Below are 22,730 nucleotides of genomic sequence, written 5' to 3' on the forward strand. Positions count from 1 at the left end.
AAGTGTGCCAGATGGTAATTCCAAGTGAGCTTCTGGGGCCGTTGAAGGGCAAGATCACAAATACCTCACAGGTCTAGACTTTCTTTCCTCTGCTGTCCAAAGTGCTGGTGGAAATGTCCTTGCCTGTGGGGATGGTGACCCAGAAAGGAGACACTTAACTGTGGGATCGAGGCGGCTCATTGATAAACTCTGGTTCTGGGTAAAGAAGTAAAAAGAAGTAAAAACTAGGATTCGCTTTTATTTGTTTTTATTTATTTTTTATCTATTTTAGAGAGAGAGAGAGAGCACACAGGAGCGAGAGTGAGCACACAAGCAGGGGGAGGGGCAGAGGGAGAGGGAGAAGCAGGCTCCCTGCTGAGCAAGGAGCCCAGACACGAGTCTCGATCCCAGGACACTGAGCCGAAGGCAGAGGCTTAACCAACTGAGCCACCCACCCGTCCTAGGATTTGTTTTTAATGAATGTCAATGAATAACATCTACTTTGTTTTTAGGGATGTATTGTAAATGGATTACTTTTATAACCATGCTATTCACCAGCTGAGAGCTCAGTTGAAGAAACTTTATTTCAGACTCAGGGCTTAAAATTGTCCAAAGCATGAATCAGTTGTCCTTATTTTTCTTGGAGGTGTAGATACGAAGCATAGAAATGTTAAGGTAGAAAGTTTAATAGTTTTAAAATTTTATGTTTCTTTCTCTATTTTGAAGACACCTGAACGTGTTCCAGGTGATGTGAAATGGTAATAAGAGCTAAGATTTATCAAGTTCCTATGTCCTGCAGAACGTATTCGCATACATAATATTGTTTTGTCCTCGCCAAACTGTAATGTTGGTATTCTCAGCAGTTGCATCTTAGCAATGAGGATTCTGAAGGTAGAGAGGCTACAAAATTAACCAGTTACACGTTTAGTAACAAAAAAAGACAACTTCTCAGGAGATACCTGTCACTCCTCTCTTCCTGTCTTTTCAGAGAAAGGGAAATACGATGCAAATTCATTGTTGCGAGCCAAAACTAACAGTCGATTTTCCTTATTGTTTATAGAAGTATCTGTTAAAGAGACTTATCTCGATATGGAATATGTATTCAACTCTCATTCGTGAAAACATGGCAACATTACAAGATGACTATTTAGCCCTGTAAGTATTTTTTGATTTTTCTATATTGAATATGTATATTCAATGTGTATTCAATTCAGTTTATAATTGAATACAATGGTTCATGTTAAGAGACAGGCTTCCAGATGCATATTGGTAAGATCTCGATACCTGTGATTGAGCTGAGAGAGTCTGTGTGCTACTTGAGACTAGTGGCTTTGGGATGGGTGAGCTGCATGTTTCCTAGTAGGAAATAATAGTTTGGGATCTTAATTTACCTGCAAAGCACACGCATGGACACACAGGAATCTATCACTCTGTACTCTCAAATCTGAGGCTACTGGTTGAGATTGTGAGTGTGTCCTACCATTGGTAAAGGGTTATACTGAGCAAAACCAGACTATGCCAATGAATGGAAGGCATGGGAAGGTCACAAGAGAAAAGTCCTTTCTGTATGTTACTGGTGACAGAAATTCTACCATTCGTTATACAAATATGATGAGAGACGTTGCCTGAAATATTTCAGTCATTTGTGTGTGAGCATGAGTAAATATTGCAAATGATGTCCCTATTATTGGTTTGATGAGGGCAGTAAGCATGGTGTCATGACTGTCTGGGAAGGGGGTGAAAGGTAAAATAGGGCTGTGGTACCCCCAGCCTTCCTGTGCCCCAAGGTTTGTAGGATGTGAGGGGACCTTCTAGATTTAGGGAGGGAATTTTGTTATCTACAACGGTACAGGGATTATGTTTACAGATCTAATCAACATCAAGCTGAAATCAATCAGACCAAGCAAGAAATATAAAATAGACAATACGGGATTATTCTCTCTCAAGAGTATCCTTCCGAGAGGGGAGACATTTCTGTGCTAGGGCAGGAGACTGGAAGGACATAGGGTTGACTAGACAAGTGGATGGGAGACGGTGAGAACTAGCAGGACAGTCAGTGGGCAGATGAGTTGGGTGTGTGAACAGGAAGGCGACAGTGTGCTCACTCAGGAAGATGTTAGCCGGCCATATCCTTGGCTCTCCTACATTGGACTCAAGTGACCTGCTTTATTGTAGCTTCCCAGGGCCAGTTGTCTTCAGAGTGACCTTGGAGAGCTGTGTACTTGTAGAGAACCCATCTTGCTGCATCCAGCTTGGGATGGGATGAGGGAGAGGGAGGGAGCATGTAAATGAATGCCCAGAACTGTCTTCAGAGGCGCTCCACCCTTGGACCTTCTACTCTCCTTATCGGAAGGTCAGGCCAGGCTGAGATTGCAGTGGAGGGTGGAGCAACCCCGATTTGGCTTTTGCATTTTCTGGGAACTTATGGCCAGTTTGAGTTCCTTTACCTCTGAATCCAAGTCCGAGAGAGTCAGGAGTATGGACAGACACACCTCCAGGCAGACATCTCCTCTCTGGATCGATTACTGTTCTCCACCCTATTCTTTTGAACTTATTTTGTTTGGAAAGATAATGTGTAGCCCTGCTTAGCTGTCAAAACAAAACAAAAATCTCCGCTCTTTATCTGGACATGAACATAAATAGCCAAACAGAGCAGGGGAAGAGACAGAAGTTCCAGCAAGGGAAAGTGCATTGCGGAAAGAGAGAAAGAAACCCATTCCCTCTCCTTTCCGTGTATAGAGAAAGAACTTCATTTTTAAGGGTATTAAATCAAATACTCTCAAGTCTTTTTTCTTTCTATCCATAAGGCAATTATTGTAAAGAGGGAGGAAAAATAAATTGATAACAGATGTGGAGTGTGTGTACTCCCGCGTGTGTTTGAGGGAGATGAGGGATGGCAGTGATTTATTTCCGACTTTCAAAAAAATACCAGTCTTAAGAGTTTATTTGGTGCCTGAGAGCCTCTCTGCAAATATTTCTCTGAGCCTTAAATAAGTTTGCCATCCACAAAAGCTATTTTTTTTTCACAAACCCGATGTTATTGGAAGGATATTTTAAAATACCCATCCTTTCACGAAACACATGTACTTGGAGGCAGGAAAAAGAAATGTAGTAAATGTAGCAAAACAAAATGTTTCTCTTTGTGTTTTCCTTTAAGAGTAGCCCTGGAAAAACTTTTTGAAACTGCGTGCTGGTTGGGCCTTGAAGACTGTCTTCAGCTGTCAAGAGAACTCTTCAAAAACTGGGTGCACCATCCAGAGAATGAGTAAGACTCATAGCGGATTGCCCTTGGTTCTGTCCTGTTTCAACGCCAGTCATTTCTCTACTTTTCAATGTTTTCATTCTGGTCGTGATGATTTTGTTTTCGTGTGGGTAGTCTGTCTCTCCTCCTATTTTTTTCGAATACCCATCCCCCCCCTTTTTTTTTGCATTGTCTCCTGTAGGTCGGGGCATGACAGTAGATTCGAATTTATGCAGTGAGTTGTCTCCCTGGGCTGCTCTTTGTCAGCGTGTCCCCTGATAAACACTTGTGCTTATCTTGAGTCTTATTTTGGTTGTTCTTTGAGGGCTTATTATTGTGATGTCTATGTAAGTGTGTCCACGGAGCTCATTCGCTATGAGTTTGCATTCCCACTGACAGCGGAGACGAAGACTGGCTTTCTGGGTTTACTGTGTTACCTCTAAGGCATCGCGTCAGGTGGACTCTTAGGAAGTACAACCATAAGACATGAGACAAGGGGCACCGGGCTGGCTCTCTTGGGAGAGCATCTGACTCTTGATCTCAGGGTCGTGAGTTTGAGCCCCACATTGGGTGCGGAGATTACTTAAAAAAAAAGAAAAAAAAGAGATGAGCCCAAGCTGAATTATCAGGGTCCATTAATTGAACTATTATAATTTCCTTCTTTCTTTAAACTCCTTAGTTTCTAAACGAATCTGATGTTCTTGTCTCACAATATTAACACTGATGACAGTTTCCACAGTTGACTTTCTCGATCCCTACTTTTGATCTTTACATACGAGCCCTCAACGTTTTTTTTCTAGATACATTCTTCTAAAAATATAACAACCTAAATGAACATAAAACGTAACTACTATGAGAAATACCATTGCGCATTCTACCTTACAGAATACCTTCTTCGATTAAAAGTGTAATTCTATGTTACGGCATTGCCTTGGGAAGTGAGGAAGAATGGGACTTTCTGTTAAATATGTACGCTAATAAAACAGAGGAAGAAGAAAAGATTCAACTCGCTTACGCGATGAGCTGCAGTAAAGACCCATGGATACTTAACAGGTGATTACGGTCAACTTATCTTAGAAGTTCCTGGTTGCGGAATGCAATTAATAAACCAAAGGGAGAAAAATAGAACATATGCTGCTATAGGAACTCAAATAAACCTGTTTGTGCACAGCTGACTTAGCACCCTACGGGATTTTAAGTCCACTTGTTGAAATTCGCTTTCTCTATTGGATAACGTTTGCGTATTTATTTTCTGCAAATGCATTTTTGCAGGTATATGGAGTACGCCATTACTGGATCACCTTTCACTTTTAATGAAACAAATGTCATTGAAGTTGTGGCAGCATCTGAAGTGGGCCGGTACATTGCAAAGGACTTCCTGGTCAACAACTGGCAAGCTGTGGGGGAAAGGTAAGCAGGAAACGCGAGACCTCTCTTTCATACAGGTCATTGGTTTGGTGCTAGACGTTCAACCTTAGTCTGGCTAAGTCCCAAAAGTCCTTTGCATTGACCAGAGAAGTGATTTTTTTTTTTTTTTACATTTAGTGTCATTTGTGGAAGAAGGTCCCTCATCCTCAGTTTCAGCTTTCTGTATGAAAATGGACTTGCTTGGGATTATACATACCTCAGTTTCCCCACTGTGCCCACTAAGAAGTTTGTCATCGGAGACATAGAGTAGAACAAGTCATGTTTTTTGGGTATGAGTGCACATCCACCATTCACTTATTTTGTGAGGTGGACCACTACACTTCAAGAAACAGCAATGTTCATGACTATGTCAGCCAGGCGTAGTCTTACTTGTCAAACTCCCTTTAGGTATCTGGGTTCCATATTCTTGAGCTTTCTATATTTCTCACCTTTTAAAATTAAATCTGCTTGTTTCATAGCTCCCTGTTGGGTAAAATACACATTGACCTGCAAAAAATCAGACAGCATGCCCTTGATGGCTGTCTTTCTAGAACATGACTTAAGCATACATTCCTGAAAGCCTAGAATAATACATCCTGCGAGTACTTACATAGGCTCCCGGCTTAGCAGATAGAAAGTATCTGCTATCAGATCCAAACACCTGTAAAGTCGGAAGATACTTTTCGTAAATAAGTTTATTCTTTTGGAACAGAAATTATATTTAGAATATCAATGTTTAAGAATGTGAATGTGAGAGGGTGCCTGGGTGGCTCAGTTGGTTAAACTTCCAACTCTTGGTTTTGGCTCAGGTCATGGTCTCAGGGTTGTGAGTTCGAGCCCTGTGTCTCTGAGCGTGGAGCCTGTTTAAAATTCTCTCTCTCCCTCTCTCTGTCCACTCGCTGCACCCCGTCATCTCTAAATATATATATATATATATTAAACATTTATTGAACTCCTTTACAACACCAAAAAATTGTCCTTTTAAATCAGAAATTTACAACATGTAGCTAACAGCTTGTTTGCACAGTCCCATTTTTCTGGCTCAACAGTGGAACACACTTATTGAGAAAACTGACCTTATGTCCAGTGTTAAATTAAATTATCTATCATTCTAAGTTCATTGCTTCCGGCGGCCTTATGAATTCCTTATATCTCCTCAGAAACCGAAGACCTTGGGGGTAAATGGTGTCTTCCATTTTTGCTTCAGTTGTTAAAGATAATGCCCTTCTTTCTAGGTCCCACTGGGAATTGGGGAGCTGGGATAGAAATGAGAATTATCGACATTGGTCCCCTTGGTCCCTGAGTTATCAGAGATTGAAGTCTCACAGTGTGTCTCTTTGTTTCTGTTCTCTCTCCCCGGAGTTTGTCACAGAAGCCCTATCCCCATGCCCCCTCTATGGCTGACTGTGTGGCTCTCTGTGGCCCGTGAGGCCACCTTTGTAACGTCCACGGGCATTCACTTCAGCTACTGTCCTTGACTGTTTCCTTCCCGAACAATCTAGTGCAGTCGTGGAATTAAAATGCTGAGAGAGCAGCTCCTTTAAGAAATGGGTGATGATTTGCCTGAGGACGCAGCTTGTAATCTGGGTGATCTCCTCTATTCCTTCCCGTGCACCGCTGGGCCCTGGGGAAGACAGAGATTCAGGGTTTTGAACCAGGCTTAGTACTTAGCCGTCCCAGGCACCTGGTACGTCCTCGTAAGTGGTGAGGATTATCCTTACTGTCGGTGTGGGTCAATGTGACACGGTGAGCCCAGGCACAACATTAGGGATCCCCTAGAGTGGCTCAGGAACCTAAAGCCTCTCAAGCCCACCTACCCCCTTAAAAATCAGAATCCACCAAAATAGGGCGGGAAATCTGCCCCTTTCACCAGCTCCCCAGGTGACGTGGGTATGGTTTAACATGAAACCAGTTGCCACTTGATTAAAAAATCATCTAAGGCTGCCTTGCTCAATATGATAGCCCCCAGTTAACCTGTGGATCTTTACATTTGAATTTGAATTGATTAAAATTAAAGAAAATTTGGGGCGCCTGGGTGGCACAGCGGTTAAGCGTCTGCCTTCAGCTCAGGGCGTGATCCCGGCGTTGTGGGATCGAGCCCCACATCAGGCTCCTCTGCTATGAGCCTGCTTCTTCCTCTCCCACTCCCCTTGCTTGTGTTCCCTCTCTCGCTGGCTGTTTCTGTCTCTGTCAAATAAATAAATAAAATCTTTAAAAAAAATAAAATTAAAGAAAATTAAAGAAAATTTAAAATCCAGCTCCACCGTCGCACGAGTCCTGTTGTAAGCGCTCGGTGTGGCCAGCAGCTACCATGTTGGACCCCTTGGATATGGAACATTGCCATCACTGCAGAGTTCAGCTGGACAGCGTGCTCCCGGGGGTAAACCAGCCCCTTGATTCGTTTTTCATCCCCTCTTCTACCACAAATAGCACATGTGGCAAGAAAGCCCCCCAAAATGGCTTTGAGCAATTCATGGGAAAGATGGCTCTCAATTTAAGTGACTTGTAGTGTGTTTTAACTTTTATTCCTCAGAAGAACCTTTTTTTCTATGTTTAGAGAGAACAGGAACATGTTGGCAACATTCTCTGGAAAGTCCATCGTATAGCAATTTATTTACATCTGATTTTAACCAAAGGGCCGAGAAGTGATAGGTAGCCACTTATTTCAATGATGTACATAACTATATTAAATGGATGGAATTCCCCACTTTTTTTTTTTTAACTCTAAATGGGTCTTTTTTTTTTTAAAGATTTTATTTATTTATTTGACAGAAAGCTAGAGAGAGAGCACAAGTAGGCAGAGCAGCAGGCAGAGGGAGAGGGAGAAGCAGTCTCTCTGCTGAGCAGGGACCCCGACGTTGGGCTCAATCCCAGGACCCTGGAATCATGACCTGAGCTGAAGGCAGCCGCTTAACCGACTGAGCCACCCAGGCGACCCTCTAAAGGGGTCTTTTGAACCTCAAGAAGCTCCTAGAATTATAGGGCGCCTGGGTGGCTCCTTGGGTTAAGCGTCTGCCTTCAGCTCAGGTCATGATCTCAGGGTCCTGGGATCGAGTCCCAAATCAGGCTCTCTGCTCAGCAGGGACAGGGAGCCTGCTTCCCCCTCTTCCTTTGCCTTTCCTCACCACTCATGCTCTGTGTCTCTCTCAAATAAATAAATAAAAATCTTTAAAAAAAAAAAAAAAGAAGCTCCTAGAATTATAAACGTATGAACTTTTAACCATGGCTTGAATATTTTAATCCCTTATCAACAAGATGTCATCCTCATAAAATGGATGCCTATTTATAGCAAACTTATCTAAGTTCCCTCCTCTCACACATTCTCCTACACAGAGTCTTTCAGATTCAAATAGGTTTGCTTTCTACATCTAATACATTTATTTTTATTTACTTTTTACTCATTTATTATAGTAGCTGTACTATTGATCAGCCTTGCTGAATTTTGCAATGATTCTGTTTGAATGAACAGTGATAGTATTTATGGATTGTTAGAAGGACATAAAAGTGCAAGTTAATAATTAAAATGTTACATACCCTAAAAATGGCACAGAGATGCTTACTTCATTCTTTGTACATCAGAACATTTAAATCATCCTGATTTAAGCAGTTATATTTGACACGAACACTAGCATGTTACCGGTCTTCATAAAATAATAGAGACAACATGAAAGAATAAATACATAAATGCCTCTGACAAATTGAATTTTACATTAATTATGTGAAAAAGACTTATTCTGAACTTCCTGAAATGCGACCAATTGCTAGCAAATTAGCTATGAAATTAGTGTTTCTCTGGTACGTTCCACTGAGCGTACCTCACGGAACACGCTGATAAGCCTTCTAGGAACAAGAAAGACAGCAGCCCCATCAGTTTGGGAACCGTCTGTGTTAACCTCCACTTTTCGCAAATTCACAGTATATGCTAGCACATACTGTAAAGACCCCAAGAAGAAGGAAATCTAGAATTTTCCATACTGCTTTTCCTGCATCTTATAGCCGTAATCCTGCTATTTACCGTATATGTCATGTAAACAGTGTCATTTTGCCAGGAGATCAGTTGTTCTGGGAGAGAAACAGATGAGAAACCGAATTCTCCAACACTCCCATCTGGAATGTAACTAGAACAATAACTGTTTATTGTTTGCCTGTTCGTTAACATGTTGGCCTTGGTTTCCTCTTGTATAAAATGAAAGGAATCATATTTGTTCAGTTCCAAGCTTCTTTCTCAAAAAGTTCTCGTCTTTGCATGCCAAGGTCCAGTTAGTTTAAGCTCTTGTCGGGGATATAAGGTGATGAGGACATGCTATCTGATAAATGCTGTAGAGGAGAGCCGGAGAAGGTGTGGGGACCCAAAGAGAAGCATGGGATTTGAGTGGGATTTGAACAAGCACTGGAAAAAAAATGACCTTCTGCATTTGCCCAGGGGCGGGACTGAGCGTCTGACTTGGGACGGCTCACAGTAGGTGGCTGGAACTCAGGGCTCTGGAACAGAGGAGACAGGGCTGATCAAGTGTTAGAGGTGAGGGCACTGGCCAATGCCAGGTCAGGAAGATCTGCTCCCCTCAACCAGGCCCCACATTCTTCCCAGGAAGCCTGATCTGAAACTATATTTAGGTATAATTGAAATGAGGCAAACAACTGGTTTGGTCCTGCCCCTCACTCCCACATCCAGAGCACTGCACTCATTGCTGTGGGATATTCAAGTTCATTGCTGGGACAAAGATGATCATTTGAGTCCCCATCCCAGTGAGGGAACCTCCACGGACCATAAAGACATCTTGCAGGTTAGAGAAAGATGTAGAGCCATGCTTTTGGCTTTCTTAAAACCATGTAGGCTTCACAGCCTCCGGGAAAAGCCTAGGTTTACTTGAATATAGAATACAAAGTATGATCGGTTTCAAACTCAACTGACCCAAAAGGAATCTTACCCCCTTCTTCTTCACCAAACCCTCGATTTCTTCTCCAAATGCTGTTACACTGGCTGAAGTCCAAAGCATGAAAGCTGGCAGGCATTCTCACTTCCTCTCGGCTGGGTTTCATAATGGGGAGCACATAGCTAAATGGAGAAATAGGGGCACAAGCAAACAGAAAGCAGTCAGGTGTTACGGAGCGGTGCACCCATGCTCTGAACAGCCCATGCCCACCACCTGTCTCTGGGTCAGGCTGGATGCCTTGGTGCCCCCAGGCTTGCCAAGTGGCTTCGCTTGCCCCAGGAAACCAGATGTGGCAGGGGAAGGGATCGGAAGAGAGGGGAAATTCGAGAAAGGAGAGAGACAGAGGGTGAGCCAGATGAGAGTGGTCCAAATCCCTGTGCCCACATGAGCATGGAATGTTACCAGATTTTTTTTTTATAAAGATTTTATTTATTTATTTGACAGAGATAGAGACAGCCAGCGAGAGAGGGAACACAAGCAGGGGGAGTGGGAGAGGAAGAAGCAGGCTCATAGTGGAAGAGCCTGATGTGGGGCTCAATCCCATAACGCCAGGATCACGCCCTGAGCCGAAGGCAGACGCTTAACCGCTGTGCCACTCAGGCGCCGCGGAATGTTACCAGATTTTTAAAAACAGTAACTCTACTGACACAGGCTGGCTCTGGTCTTTGTATTAATTAGCATGTATCTGACCACTGGCAGGATAAACTATTTGTAACACATCTATTTTTGTTCAGTAATATTTTAGAGATCGCTCTCTCAACAAGAGGGGCAAATCTTCTCTGTCTCAGAAATACCTCTTCTTGGGGCACCTGGGTGGCTCAGTTGATTAAGCGTCTGCCTTTAGCTCAGGTCATGATCTTGGGGTCCTGGAATCGAGCCCTGCATCTGACTCCCTGCTTGGTGGGGAGTCTGCTTCTCCCTCTGCCTTTCCCCTCCACCCTGGCTTGTGCTCTCTCTCTCGCTCACTCTCTCTCTCTCAAATAAGTAAATACTCTCTCTCAAATAAGTAAATAAAATCTTTAAAAAAAATACCTCTTCTTGCAACTTGCGAGAACAGGAAGGGATGAAGTGACCAGAGACTCTGATAGGTGCTTCGACACACAGCATCTCCTTTCCTCTCCAAAACAATGCTTCTCACTATATGTTAGTCCCCAGTTTACAAGTTACAAGTTGCCCAAGGTCATTTTAAACCCAGCCCTGCCTCTCGGGGTAGTCTTCCTCCTCTGTCTGGTAGAAAATCACACATTTAGGGCCCTAGGTAGTTTCCCACTTTTTTTTTTCTTCAAATTTTGCCAAATTTTTTGAGTCATTCCATGGGCTTTTAATACCTGGCCAATAAAAATGGAGAGCTGAGAAGTACTTCCTCTTTCCCTATAGAAACAGCTGTGTTTATATGGAAGCTCTGTTTCATCCTTCCTTTTGCTCAATTAGACCCAGCTTAAGTTACAGCGGAGAACTTAAAAAAGAACAAAAGCACTGTTTTCTGTTACCTTTGGGTATTTTGCCAACATTAACTCTTGCAATTTTTAATTTCAAGTATATGTTTTTGAAGCAAGTCAATCACGTGTATTGACTATCTACTATCGCTAGAACTCAATGGCAGTCCAACCCTTTCTTGTTCGGTCCAAACCATTAACCCTGTTTTAATTTTCTTTCTTCTTTAATGCATCCCAAAGTCTTTATTTACCTTTTTAACCACAGCAAGGCTTCGGGCAGGTATGTATCTGTTGTTTTTCCGTAACAACATTTCATGGTTTTTTCCTGGGTGATCCTTGTTGGATATTCAAGGACAGGAAACTAGGTGGGAAGTTTCGATCATGGTGCTTGTTTGAGGGAGCGGAAGTCGAGTCAGACTACTTAGGCCTTCCGTGATCACCAACATGTTGAGAATCTTCAAAGACTTGGATCCTCTCTCCAAATAGCATATACAAAGACAAAATTGTAAATAATTTTTCAGGGCAGGTTAGCCAGAGTTTCTGAAGCTGATCCCATATTAATTACTGTTTTTTAAGGGGGATAATTTGCATATTTACTTACCCCTCATAAGTTGTCTGGATTTGAGGCATGTGACATCTGTTTTAACCACCTCATTTAAAAAGATAAAAACAGTTGCGGTTTTTAAGAAGAGTTTTCTATATTTAAATAAAGCTTTCAGAACTATGCGGGCACAAATCGATATTTACCTGTAAATATTTCCTTAGTGCTGATAAGATCTTCTGTGTAATAGATTTCCTATTAAATGATGAAGCTAATCTAATTCATACGTGTTTTTGCTTAGATTTGGGAGGTAGGAATCAATAAGGGCTGTGCACTTAGCATCTACGCTCTAAAGAGTATAGCTTTATCTTGCAAAACATCTTCCCCTTCTGACTAGCATCTTGTTGCTTTGTAGGTATGGAACACAATCACTGGTTGCTCTCATGTATATAATAGGGAGAACCATAAGCACAGACTTACAGATCACAGAGGTAAGTACTTGAGATATTCTGAATTATAACGATAATTTGGAAGCCATTTTTCATGGAATTTGGAGTTGCTGAAAGTGAAAACAACAGGCTTATTTGAATGACTGTTCCGCGCTCGCGTTGGGGTTATTTTCAGCGTGTGCAGGAAATGGTTTTCAATTCTGTCTTGCTCCTGAAATAGAGACCATTATGTTCGTAGACGGTTGGACTCCATCCTAGCTCACCTGCCTTGACTGCAGTGCACGGCGGCAAGGACTCTGCCCCGGGGCTGCTCTTGCCTGTATCCCAGCCCTCATACAACCGCCAGTCCTTACCCCGCTGTCGAAGCTTCGGGAACTCATCACAGTGTTTAGAAGACATTTTACTCCTTTCATTATAACCTGGCCCCCGCCTGCCTCTCTGGCTTCATTTTTTACCTGTCTTACCACTGAGTGTGGGAGAATAAGAGAGACAGTCCCTAATATTTTACCTCTAGTGATACTACTGTACCACTTCCAGATTTTCTTAAATTATGTTGTTTCACAATTTCCAGAGTTTGGAAATGCCCTACCTTCTGATTTGGGCGACTTCACAATGCCTGTCCGTGGCTGGATGATTCCTAGCTATCCTTTAAGGCACTGCTCCAACCACCTAGTCCAGGAATTTTTCAATTAACTGATTTACACCCTCCCCTCCTGCATGTTCTTCAATTATCCTATGAGTACCTGTATCAGAGCACTAACCACATTGTACTATAATTGGTGTATAAATAGGCCTACTCCCTGAGGCTCTAAGGAGCTCCCTGAGGAGGGAGACCACATTCTCATCATACCTGTATTCTAGAACCTAGATGAGGCCTGGCTATTTCTTTTTTGTTTTCTTCTTTTAAGATTTTATTTTTAAAGTAATCTCTCAACACAATGTGGGGCTTGAACTCACAAACCTGAGATCAGGAATCACATGCTCTACTGACTGAGCCCGCCAGGCCCCCCAGAGCTTGCCATTTCTAGGTTCTGCTTCCTCCCAGGCTGAATGTCTTCTTAGGCGGGCTGTCATCACAGGAGGCAAGTGTAGCTCGAGGCTTCTGTCGTCCTTAGCCCTCTGAGGTACGGGAGGAGGAGTCCTTGCTCACCCAACTTCAAGTTCCGGTCCCGTGGAATGACTCTGGTTGGTTCTACTTGGGTCCACATGCACCAATCACTGTGGCGGGGGGAGGGGAGAATGAAATACTCCAGTGGTTCAGCCTGGGTCATGTGCCTGCATTTGGAGCTAGCCCCACCCAAAGCACAGGCACTGGGTTAGGGGAGGAATAGTTCTGGGAGAAAAAGGGGATCCTGTAACCAGAAGGTAAACTAAGGGGCCAAAGCACATATCTATTACACACACACACACACACACACACACACACACAAAAACAAGGCTAATATATAAATATAACCACTATACACCTGGTAGCATAGGTAAATTTAGAAAGATTTCCGATACCAAACACGGGCAAAGACATGAAGCAACTGGAACTCTCTTTTTCTGCCGGTGAGAAGGTAGCATGGTACAACGACTTTGGGAAACAGGCAGTCTTTTCAAATGTTACTTAGACACGTATGACCTAACAATTCCATTTTTAGGTTTTTACTCAAGAGGAATTAAAACCCATATCCACTCAGATACTTGTTACATGAATGTTTGTGGCAGCGTTATTCACGTTAGCCGAAAACTGGAAACCATCCAGACACCCACCGATAGATGAATAGATAAAGAAAATGTAATATATCCACACCAGGGACTACTATCCTGCAATAAAAAAGTAAAGAATAAGTTTCTGTAACAACATGGATACATCTCAAGATGATTATGCTGAGTTAAAAAAAAAGAAAAAACAACAAACAGACACATTCTAGGAAATGCAAATATAATCTCTCGTGACAAAAGGCAGATCAGTGGTTGCCTGGGACGCAGGGAGAGCTGGATTGCAGAGCACCTGAAGGGATATGTGGGTGATGGAAATGTACTTTACTGTATCTTGATCCTCGCTCTGTGTTTCACGGGCGTATACAATGACCACCATTCACTCACGTGTACACTTTAAGTGAATACAGTTTATTGTCCATCAGTTTCATCTCAACTGAGTTCAGTAAATTGTTCTGAAAAAATGCCTGAGCACAAATTAAACACCATGGCCTGGAACTATATTAATATGAACAGAAAGGGCCTGTATAAATAAGAAAAGAAAATCAATTGCTTCCTGGCCTTTTGGCTAAGATCAAGGGTAGTATCTGTTCTTATCAGGTTACTATCTGATACATCCTGTATTCAAGGATAAGATATTAAGTGGACTTTTGGAGCAGGGAGCTCCGTCAACTCCACACATTGACCTGGTTTAAAGAAAAAAAAGAAAGAAAGAAAATCAGCTCCCCTGCCCCAGCAAATAAACCAATAAACATATAGGTCATAAAGGCCTGAAGTTTGACCGCGAGCCCCCCCCCCCAAAAAAAAAGAGAGAGAGGGAAGCAGTCAGCTATGTAGTTGTTATTTTTTATTATTTATTTATTTGTCAGAGAGAGAACACAAGCAGGGGGAGCAGCAGGCAGAGGGAGAAGCAGACTACTTGCTGAACAGGGAGCCCGGATGTGGGACTCGATCCCAGGACCCTAGGATCATGACCTGAGCTGAAGGCAGACACTTAACCGACTGAGCCACCCAGGCATATGTAGTTGTTATTACGAGAGAGGAAGAATTGCAAATTCCTGAAGGAATTCTCTCTGTGTGGGTTTTGGCCTGCCTGGGCTGAGCTGCCTCAGGGATTACCAGGGATTCCCTGAACAGGAGAGGGAAGGGCACACCCAGACATCCTGGAAGGAAGGCTCCAGAATGAAGGCCGAGTTTACGCTGGCATCTTCTAAAGGGCCTCTGTTCATCTTTGTGTCTACAGAACCCAGGAAAGTTTTTGTTGTTGTTTCATGAATGAACAATGTGTGTATAAATTTAGCAGTCCTCGGAGTTCCAAAACTCTATAGTCACTGGTAGTTTCTTTTTAAAAGACAAAATGCAAAAATACGTTCAGCTGTGATAAAATTTTTGCCATTTTGAAAATAAGTAAATTAGCCACTGTGAATATTCTTGTCAAAAATGTATAATCACCTATAGATTGTAGTCCTGCTATCATCTATCTGTTCACTGGATCATAGTGAAAATAGTTACTAAAATGAAAATGAAAAGTTGCATGAGTCCCTTCTCCCTCTAGAACAGCACAAAGTCCATACACTCTCCACATCTCTTGCTATAGTCTTCATACTCCATCCAATGGAGCCTGGCCTCACACTCCCAGCATGCATGAAGCGCCACCCACAATTCCACAGACCCCTACTCCCCTCCCACACACTGCAGGGCTTACAGGGCTCTGGGAGAGGGCAGGTTTGTTCCTGGTTCCTTAGACTACTTTTTGCTCAAAACTTACTTTTTGGGCACTTGGGTGACTCAGTGGGTTAAGTGGCTGCCTTTGGCTCAGTCATGATCCCAGAGTCCTGGGATCGAGCCCCACATAGGGCTCCCTGCTCAGTGGGGAGTCTGCTTCTCTCTCTACCTTCCCCCTTGCTCATGATCTCACTCTCTCTCTCAAATACATAAGATGTCAAAAAAAGAGAAACTTTTCTTTTACATGGTAATTAGGCTGAATGGCCCTATTACTCCTCAATTTCAAGTACATTAGGGTTGAAATGACATCTTGTGAGCCAGTATAGTTCATCTCATATGTTCTAAGTTCTAATCCAGGAAAACAGTATGGAGGTTCCTCAAAAAGTTAAATCTAGAACTACCCTATAATCCACCGATTTCACTACTAGGTGTTTACCCAAAGGATACAAAAATACAGATTGTAAGGGATATATGCACCCTGCTGTTTATAGCAGCATTATCAACAAAAGCCAAACTATGGAAAGAGCCCAAATGTCCATCGACTGATGAATGGATAGAGAAGATGCGGTCTCTGTAGATACATGATGGATTATAACTCAGCCATCAAAAAGAACGAAATCTTGCCATTTGCAATAGTATGGTTGGAGCTAGATGGTATATGCTAAGCGAAACAAGTCAGTCAGAGAAAGACAAATACCATATGATTTCACTCGTATGTGGAATTTAAGAAAGAAAACAGATGAACATATGGCAAAGGGGAAAAAAAAGAGAGAGGGAAGTAAATCATAAGAGATTCTTAACAATAGAGAACAAACAGGGTTGCTGGAGGGAGGTTGGTAGGTGGGGGCTGGACTAGATGGGGGATGGGCATGAAGGAGCACACTTGTGATGAGCACCGGGTGTTGAATGAAGTCATGAATCACTCAATTCTACTCCCCAAACCGGTATTACACTATGTGTTAACTAACTGAAATTGAAATAAAAATCTGGAAGAAAAAAAAGAATAAGTTCTAATCCAGTGACACAGAAATAGACTTTTTGGAATAAGACTTACTAGTTCACCGGAGTCTGGCTGACACATGATGTGGCAGATGTTCCCATAACTAACTGCGGAAGCTGACTCAGGGAAGGAATCTAGCCAGTGGACAAACCCACTATCTAAAGTCTTAAATAAAGGCGAACACTTGTAAAGGCACAGACGTTAGGCGCCAGTTTTGAGCTTTGGGCGTTGCAGCGTTTCTTTCCAAGTAAGAGAAGATCTCACCGTGTCTCTGTCCACACGTCTGGTACACTATCCAGTAGGCCTTCCGTGGGTCATTACCGAGCACCTGCTCTGTGCTCTGGGCCATAGGGCGGGGAATCAAATAGATGAAGCGCCCACTTCCCGGGACATCTGGTCTACCGGGACTCTTCCGGGTAGGCGTGGTCTTCCTCACCTGTTCTCAGGCAGGGTCTCCCCAGGAACCCCCAGTACGGGAGCGCACCTTCCTACCCACCCCGGCCCCCATGCGCGCGCCGTTTGCAAAATCCTCTTGCTCCTCCGCGTGAACGTTGCCTTCTTCTGTGTCAAGGAGATGTGAGTTTGCGTTGACCCACTGTCCCTTGGTGCTTTGCAGCTGCAGCAGTTCTTCGGCAACATGTTGGAAGAGCACCAGAGGCTCACGGTTCACGCCAAACTACAGACAATAAAGAACAAAAATCTGGAAAACAGAACGCGCAATGCCAGGATGACGGCATGGCTACGGAGGAACACATAACCGGCGCCACTGCGGCCTGAGAGAATGGATTTTGCTCACGGTTCTGTCTCCCAGGGCTTCATGAGTCTGGAAGACTGCATGTTTTGTTATTGGAATGTCAGTCACGTTTGCTCCTCAGAGTCCTTCCTCTTCTTCCCTGGCTGTCGCGTTGGGCCCTGAGGCTCTGTGATTCCCAAGGAAGTTGCCAACCCAGGGGAAGATTTCACTCCGTGTGGGGCTGCAAAGCCACGGAATTTACTCTGAGTGCCTTGTAAAAACAAATTTACCTTTGAAAGCCTTGCTTATTCTGTTGTGAAAGCCAGCGGAATATTAGATCATTGGCCAACTGAGCACATTTTCTTTTCTGAGGGAAAACAGGAGACTTGCAATACTCTAGGGTTTGTGTAGTTCGATCTTGAAAAGCGTCGTGAGCAAATAACACAACAGTGTCAAGAAAGAGAAACCAGAGAAAAAGAATACTCACTAGAACATAGAGAAGCCGAGGAAACAATGTTTTAAAAAGAAGGAACAGATAATTCTAGGAGCCACGTGAAGTGCTTTAAGGGCCAGGAAAGTGTCTTCTGCCCGTTTCCCTCTTCCCACAGGGCCTGTCACATCGTGCCACACGTTACAGGCCACTCAAGTTTACAGTGTCACAAAAAGAGCCAGGATCGCAGGATCCGTGAAGTGCCCTTCTGATTGTGGAGGCTGGAAGGACAGGAAGGAACCTTCCTGAAGCTGGAGACTGCGTCCCCCCCCCCCATGGCCTGGACACTCGCTCAGCCCAAGTTTATGAGCAAAAATAAGGATGGCGACAGTAGCTGTGAGGGACTGATCTTCAGCACAAAGGGAAGTGGTCAAATAAAGAGAAAGAGAAGGAAAAGGCTAACCAGAGCAGACTCTTTATAGCTCCGCACTCAGGGGACCAAGTCGGAAATGTGATTTCATGTGGCCAAATTGAACCTGCTTGTAGTGGGGACAACTTTAAACGTGTTCATTAGTTACAACGTAGGGAATTGGCTTAGCTCTGTTTCCCCGGATTAAATCAGGATGGCTGAGGCAAATCATCCCACTTTAGACTTGGTGTGTGTTTGATTTCATCCTGTGTTTTCATTTTGATTTTGGTTTTGTAGAATGGGGGTAAAACTGCAGATCTCCGATCTACCTCAAAGGGATGTAAAGAGGAAGGAAGCCTTTAAATATGTTGTATGAGCTCAAGGCCACGTGATCTAGGGTTCCCCCCCTCTCTTGTGTAAGTCGATGCAGCCACAAATGAAAATGCGAAACCAGAGTTGGCTTTTGTATTCGCTTCCCAAGAAGGCGCTCCCTGAGTGAGCGGGAGGCCATGGGACGTGGCCCCAAAAACCAGCCAAAACACCGCCTCCTCAGACTTTGACCATGGGTCCTAGGTCAGAGAGTTTTTTCTTTAAATTTGGAAATGTACACTTTAAGCAATAAAATATTGCCATGTGTTCAAATTGTTGTGTACGAGGCATCTTCCAGTTTTTCTAGAATGTTCGTTCTCTATTTTCTATCATTCCTTTGATCACAGCCTCAACTTAGGGTAACCGTGCCACATGTCTTCTCTCTTGGCTTTCTCTTTCTCTTCTTCCTCTCCCTCCTTGTCTCCTTGGGCTCCCTTCTCCCCTTCAGTCACCTCTGCCTGCCTCCTGCCTGGCTGTCTGCGTCCCCTTCCTCGTTCTTGCCACCCCGCTGTGCCCTCAGAGGTTCTGACCCTGGTCACCAGGTGCGGGTGACACCAACAGTGTCTCCTCCCACAAGAGGAGCTCCTAGGTGTGGCTCTCCAGTCCATCTGTTGAAAATCAAAATCCAGTTACATCTTAGCTTCTGCGGTAATTAAACAGCACTGAAAGTGTTTATCAAGTGCCCAAATATTGGTTAATAGTCCTTCCTCTAAATAGGAAAAAGAACTTTGAATAATGTACATTTTTTTCTTACAAGAGGAAGCCGGTTCCAATTGGCATGACATTTTATTATATTGTACTTATGCTTAGTATAAAATGCAGTAATTATTGATTGATTACAGTGATTGCAATAAGGGAGCAAAACTGAGGCAGATTTGTGTAAACGGTGTAAATACTTTATTAACCAATAAGCCAGCCTATCTATTAGCACCCCAACTATAAAACAATTTCTCTGACCCATCCAGTGTACCCAAGTCTGCCTTACACTGTTCGCCCTAGATAAAAGTTAACAAGATGGACACCGTGGTCGTGACTTTTTTCTATTCCGTAATTAGAAATGTAAAGCTTTCCTCACAGTCTTCAGCTCTTTTCCTGCTCAAACCCATTCAGTGACTTCCCATTGCTGACTCTAAGTGAGAGAACAAATGCCTTGGTCTTGATGACTCGAGATCGTCTGCAATTTAGAGCTCTGGGGTCAAGCTGCACAGCACTTTTTGTGGAGAACGAGGGAAAAAGGAAAACGAGATGAGATTTAAAAGGCAGGTCTGCTTGATTCCTTTTCCTCTTTGCTCCAACAAATGCTATCTTGCTTCCATCCGAACTCCAGCAGGATTAACATGTCCGAAGCAAAGCCTTATGTGGGACTTGGAGTAAAAACTGCCTTCCCCACACAGAGAATCGGGAATCAGCATTCGAGACCTCTTAAATATTGCCTCCAGCCCGCTCTTCTCTGAAACACGACGACATTCAGCAAAGATATTTTTTACAACACACATATCTAGGAATTACTCGGGCTTTTCCTCTTCTCCTCCTTTCCTAAGCAGGTTGGTGCTTAAGGGGAGAGCAAGGCAGACCTCTACACCCAGGAGAGCCAAGGGGGAGCTGTGGAGCCCCATGACCTGGAATGGGTAGAAGAGCTTGGGTGGGCAAAGGGGGAGTCTATGCCATGGGGAACATCTTAGTGCAGGACGGCAGAGCCCAAAGAAGTGAGTAAGGATAACCACACAGTGCAGGGAGGGGGCTTATGACATAGAGAGTCAGAGCCCAAACAAGGTGAAAACGGGGAGCCCAAGTCCTAGTGCGGTGAAGAGGACTTCCCGGGCCAGGGCAGTGACCCAGCAGGAGGTGTGAGAGCCTGAAGATGGTGAGGAGGACATCACATGGGGTAGGGCCGAGCAGCAATGAGAGCTTGGTTACCCCAGGCGAATGAATCAAATACAAAAACTCACAAATGATAATAGGACCCAGGCTTCTCACTGTTGGAGAAGAGCATAGCAAACATGCAAAAAGAGAGATCTAGAATGAACCTTTGGTCATTGGATTGGAATTGGAGGTGCCAATGTGAACAGTCCTCAGTTCTCAATACAGGGCTAGAGTCATACATAGAGAAGTAATGTGTGTAGGCACATGTTACTCTTTCTCTGTGAAGAGATACACATATATAGATACAGATTTGGATATAGATAACACGGCAACATCGACCCTATCTTCTCAACTGAGGGGGTCTGGGAGCAGCGGCATCCTACCAACAGCATGCATACAGCCAGTGCTGTACCAACCAGGGCTCCTCGGAGAAACGGCTGCTCTTGGGGCTTTGATGGGAAAAGGACAGTTTGAGACGGAACACCTTTTCGTACCAAAAGACAAGGAAGTGCTCAAGGAATGGTGGGGACATGTCAAATCCTGATCCTTGACAAATGTACATCACATGAATCGAATCACGAGGAAAGAGCAGACAAACCCAAACTAAGGGACAGGCCACAAAATAGTCTTCAAAAGCCTCAAGGTCATGGAAGTAAAGGAAAGATGCGGCATCATTTTAGACTGAAGGAAGTTAAAGATATAGGACAACAAAGTGTAACATGTAATTCTGAACTGGATCCCTTTGCTATGAAGAACATTACCGGGACAACTGGAAACATTTGAATGGAGTCTGAGGGTTGGAGACTGGAAATGTATCAATGGTAATTTTCCCTCTTGGACAGGTGTGTTACATTGAGGTAGAAACCATCCCTGACCTACAACCAGGGATATTTTCTGCCTAAACATAACACACCTGTCCAAGTGGGAAAATTAATACACATCAAGGGGTGAATGGGGCATCAAGGGACAACTTACTCTTAAGGACCCAGGAAAAAATATATTTTTCTTGTAATTTCAACTTTTCTACAAATGTGTGATTAAATAAACTAAATTTAAAAATAAATACAAGAATTATTTTTTAATCAAAATGGCAATATATTTTTCTTGCAAACCATTTTCTCATTTAAACTTGGTAACAGCCAGTCAGAGTCTTAAAGTTTATCTGTTAAACATTTTAATAAGCACAAACTGAAAACATAAGTTGTCCCAAAAGATTTAATGTCTTGTTTCAGCCAATATTTTCCATCCTAAACCAGAGGGACTGGGGTACCTGGCTGGCTGAGTCAGTTAAGCGTCTGCCTTCCGCCCAGGATCCAGCCCCGCATCTGGCTCCCTGCTCAGTAGGGAGTCTGCTTCTCCCCCTCCCTTGGCCCCTCCCCCCTCCCTTCCTTCCCCTCCCCACTGCTTGGGCATGCACACTCTCTCTCTCAAATGAATAAAAAAAATCCAGAGGGCCTAAACACTTAAAATATAAAAAACAATGTTACTCAAAATTAACAAAGCTATATAAATCTAAAATAAATGTAAATATTAAATTTTCAAATACAGTTTATTTGAAACTTGTATGCAAGTGTGTAGCATTTATGCTTGCGAAGTTTTAAAACTTAAGACTGAACTAAGTCTTTTGGAAATGCCCCTTTACACACATGGATGAAGGTGACCTTGAAGCCACTGTGGCAACAACTTGACTTAATCTAAGCTACAGTAATACTTAAGTTATATGTTACCATTTCACACAACTAGTGATAAATGGTACTTAAGTCTAGAAGTCGTATAGCATACAATGCCTGCTACAGAGCTATGTATGCTTACGTATGACTATCTTGGTTTAATAAAAGCTCTCTGCGAGGTGCGTACACCAGTTTCTTCTGTTACTTTATTTTCATTGGAGAAAATCGAACCAGATGAATAAAATCTAGTTCGACTTGGGTGCTGTAAGACGACTTCAGAATTCCAAATGGGATTTAGAGGCACAGAATGAAAAATGGAGACCCCTGCTCTATTTTAAAAATTCATATCTTTGGGGGCGCCTGGGTGGCACAGCGGTTTAGCGTCTGCCTTCGGCTCAGGGCGTGATCCCGGCGTTGTGGGATCGAGCCCCACATCAGGCTCTTCCGCTATGAGCCTGCTTTTCCTCTCCCACTCCCCCTGCTTGTGTTCCCTCTCTCGCTGGCTGTCTCTATCTTGGTCAAATAAATAAATAAAATCTTTAAAAAAAAATAAAAAATAAAATATAAAAATTCATATCTTTGAATAAGAATGTTCCAAATAATAAATTACAGACTTCCTTTTTTAATAGAAACTTTTACTGGGGCGCCTGGGTGGCTCAGGTCAGTTAAGCACCTGACTCTTGATCTCAACTCAGATCTTTAGCTCAGGGTCATGAGTTCGAGCCCCATGTTGAGCTCCATGCTTAGTGTGGAGCCTACTTAAAAACAACAACAACAACAACAACAACTTTTCCTATCCAAACTGTATCCTTAAAAGTATGTTATAACTTTGTTTGCTAA

The 22,730-nt window shown here is 43.3% G+C and overlaps 1 protein-coding gene, 1 long non-coding RNA gene and 1 pseudogene across 4 annotated transcripts in view; 2 read left to right on the forward strand and 1 right to left on the reverse strand.

The window, feature by feature from the left end:
* LVRN (laeverin) overlaps window positions 1-21,308 on the forward strand; it is a 71,026-nt gene extending 49,718 nt beyond the window's left edge. For both annotated transcript variants that reach the window (XM_034655898.1, XM_034655899.1), the window contains 6 exons: window positions 1,040-1,134; window positions 3,137-3,244; window positions 4,106-4,273; window positions 4,493-4,630; window positions 11,954-12,029; window positions 17,033-21,308. In XM_034655898.1, coding sequence (XP_034511789.1) covers window positions 1,040-1,134; window positions 3,137-3,244; window positions 4,106-4,273; window positions 4,493-4,630; window positions 11,954-12,029; window positions 17,033-17,173 — 726 coding nt within the window. In that variant the 3' untranslated portion in view covers window positions 17,174-21,308. The remainder of the gene's footprint in view (window positions 1-1,039; window positions 1,135-3,136; window positions 3,245-4,105; window positions 4,274-4,492; window positions 4,631-11,953; window positions 12,030-17,032) is intronic.
* Window positions 6,138-11,947, reverse strand: LOC117801445. 2 transcript variants are annotated; one of them, XR_004623968.1, is made up of 4 exons: window positions 11,249-11,947; window positions 9,556-9,683; window positions 9,034-9,109; window positions 6,138-6,251 (listed from the first exon to the last, which is right to left on the reverse strand). It is a non-coding gene; the product is annotated as an uncharacterized LOC117801445 (long non-coding RNA). The 2 variants fall into 2 exon arrangements; XR_004623967.1 differs by lacking the exon at window positions 6,138-6,251 and having other exon boundaries at window positions 8,777-9,109.
* LOC117801702 lies at window positions 14,240-14,396 on the forward strand (annotated as a pseudogene).
* Window positions 21,309-22,730: the final 1,422 nt, after the last annotated feature.

The sequence above is a fragment of the Ailuropoda melanoleuca genome, chromosome 3, assembly GCF_002007445.2.
Source record: "Ailuropoda melanoleuca isolate Jingjing chromosome 3, ASM200744v2, whole genome shotgun sequence".
NCBI lineage: Eukaryota > Metazoa > Chordata > Mammalia > Carnivora > Ursidae > Ailuropoda > Ailuropoda melanoleuca.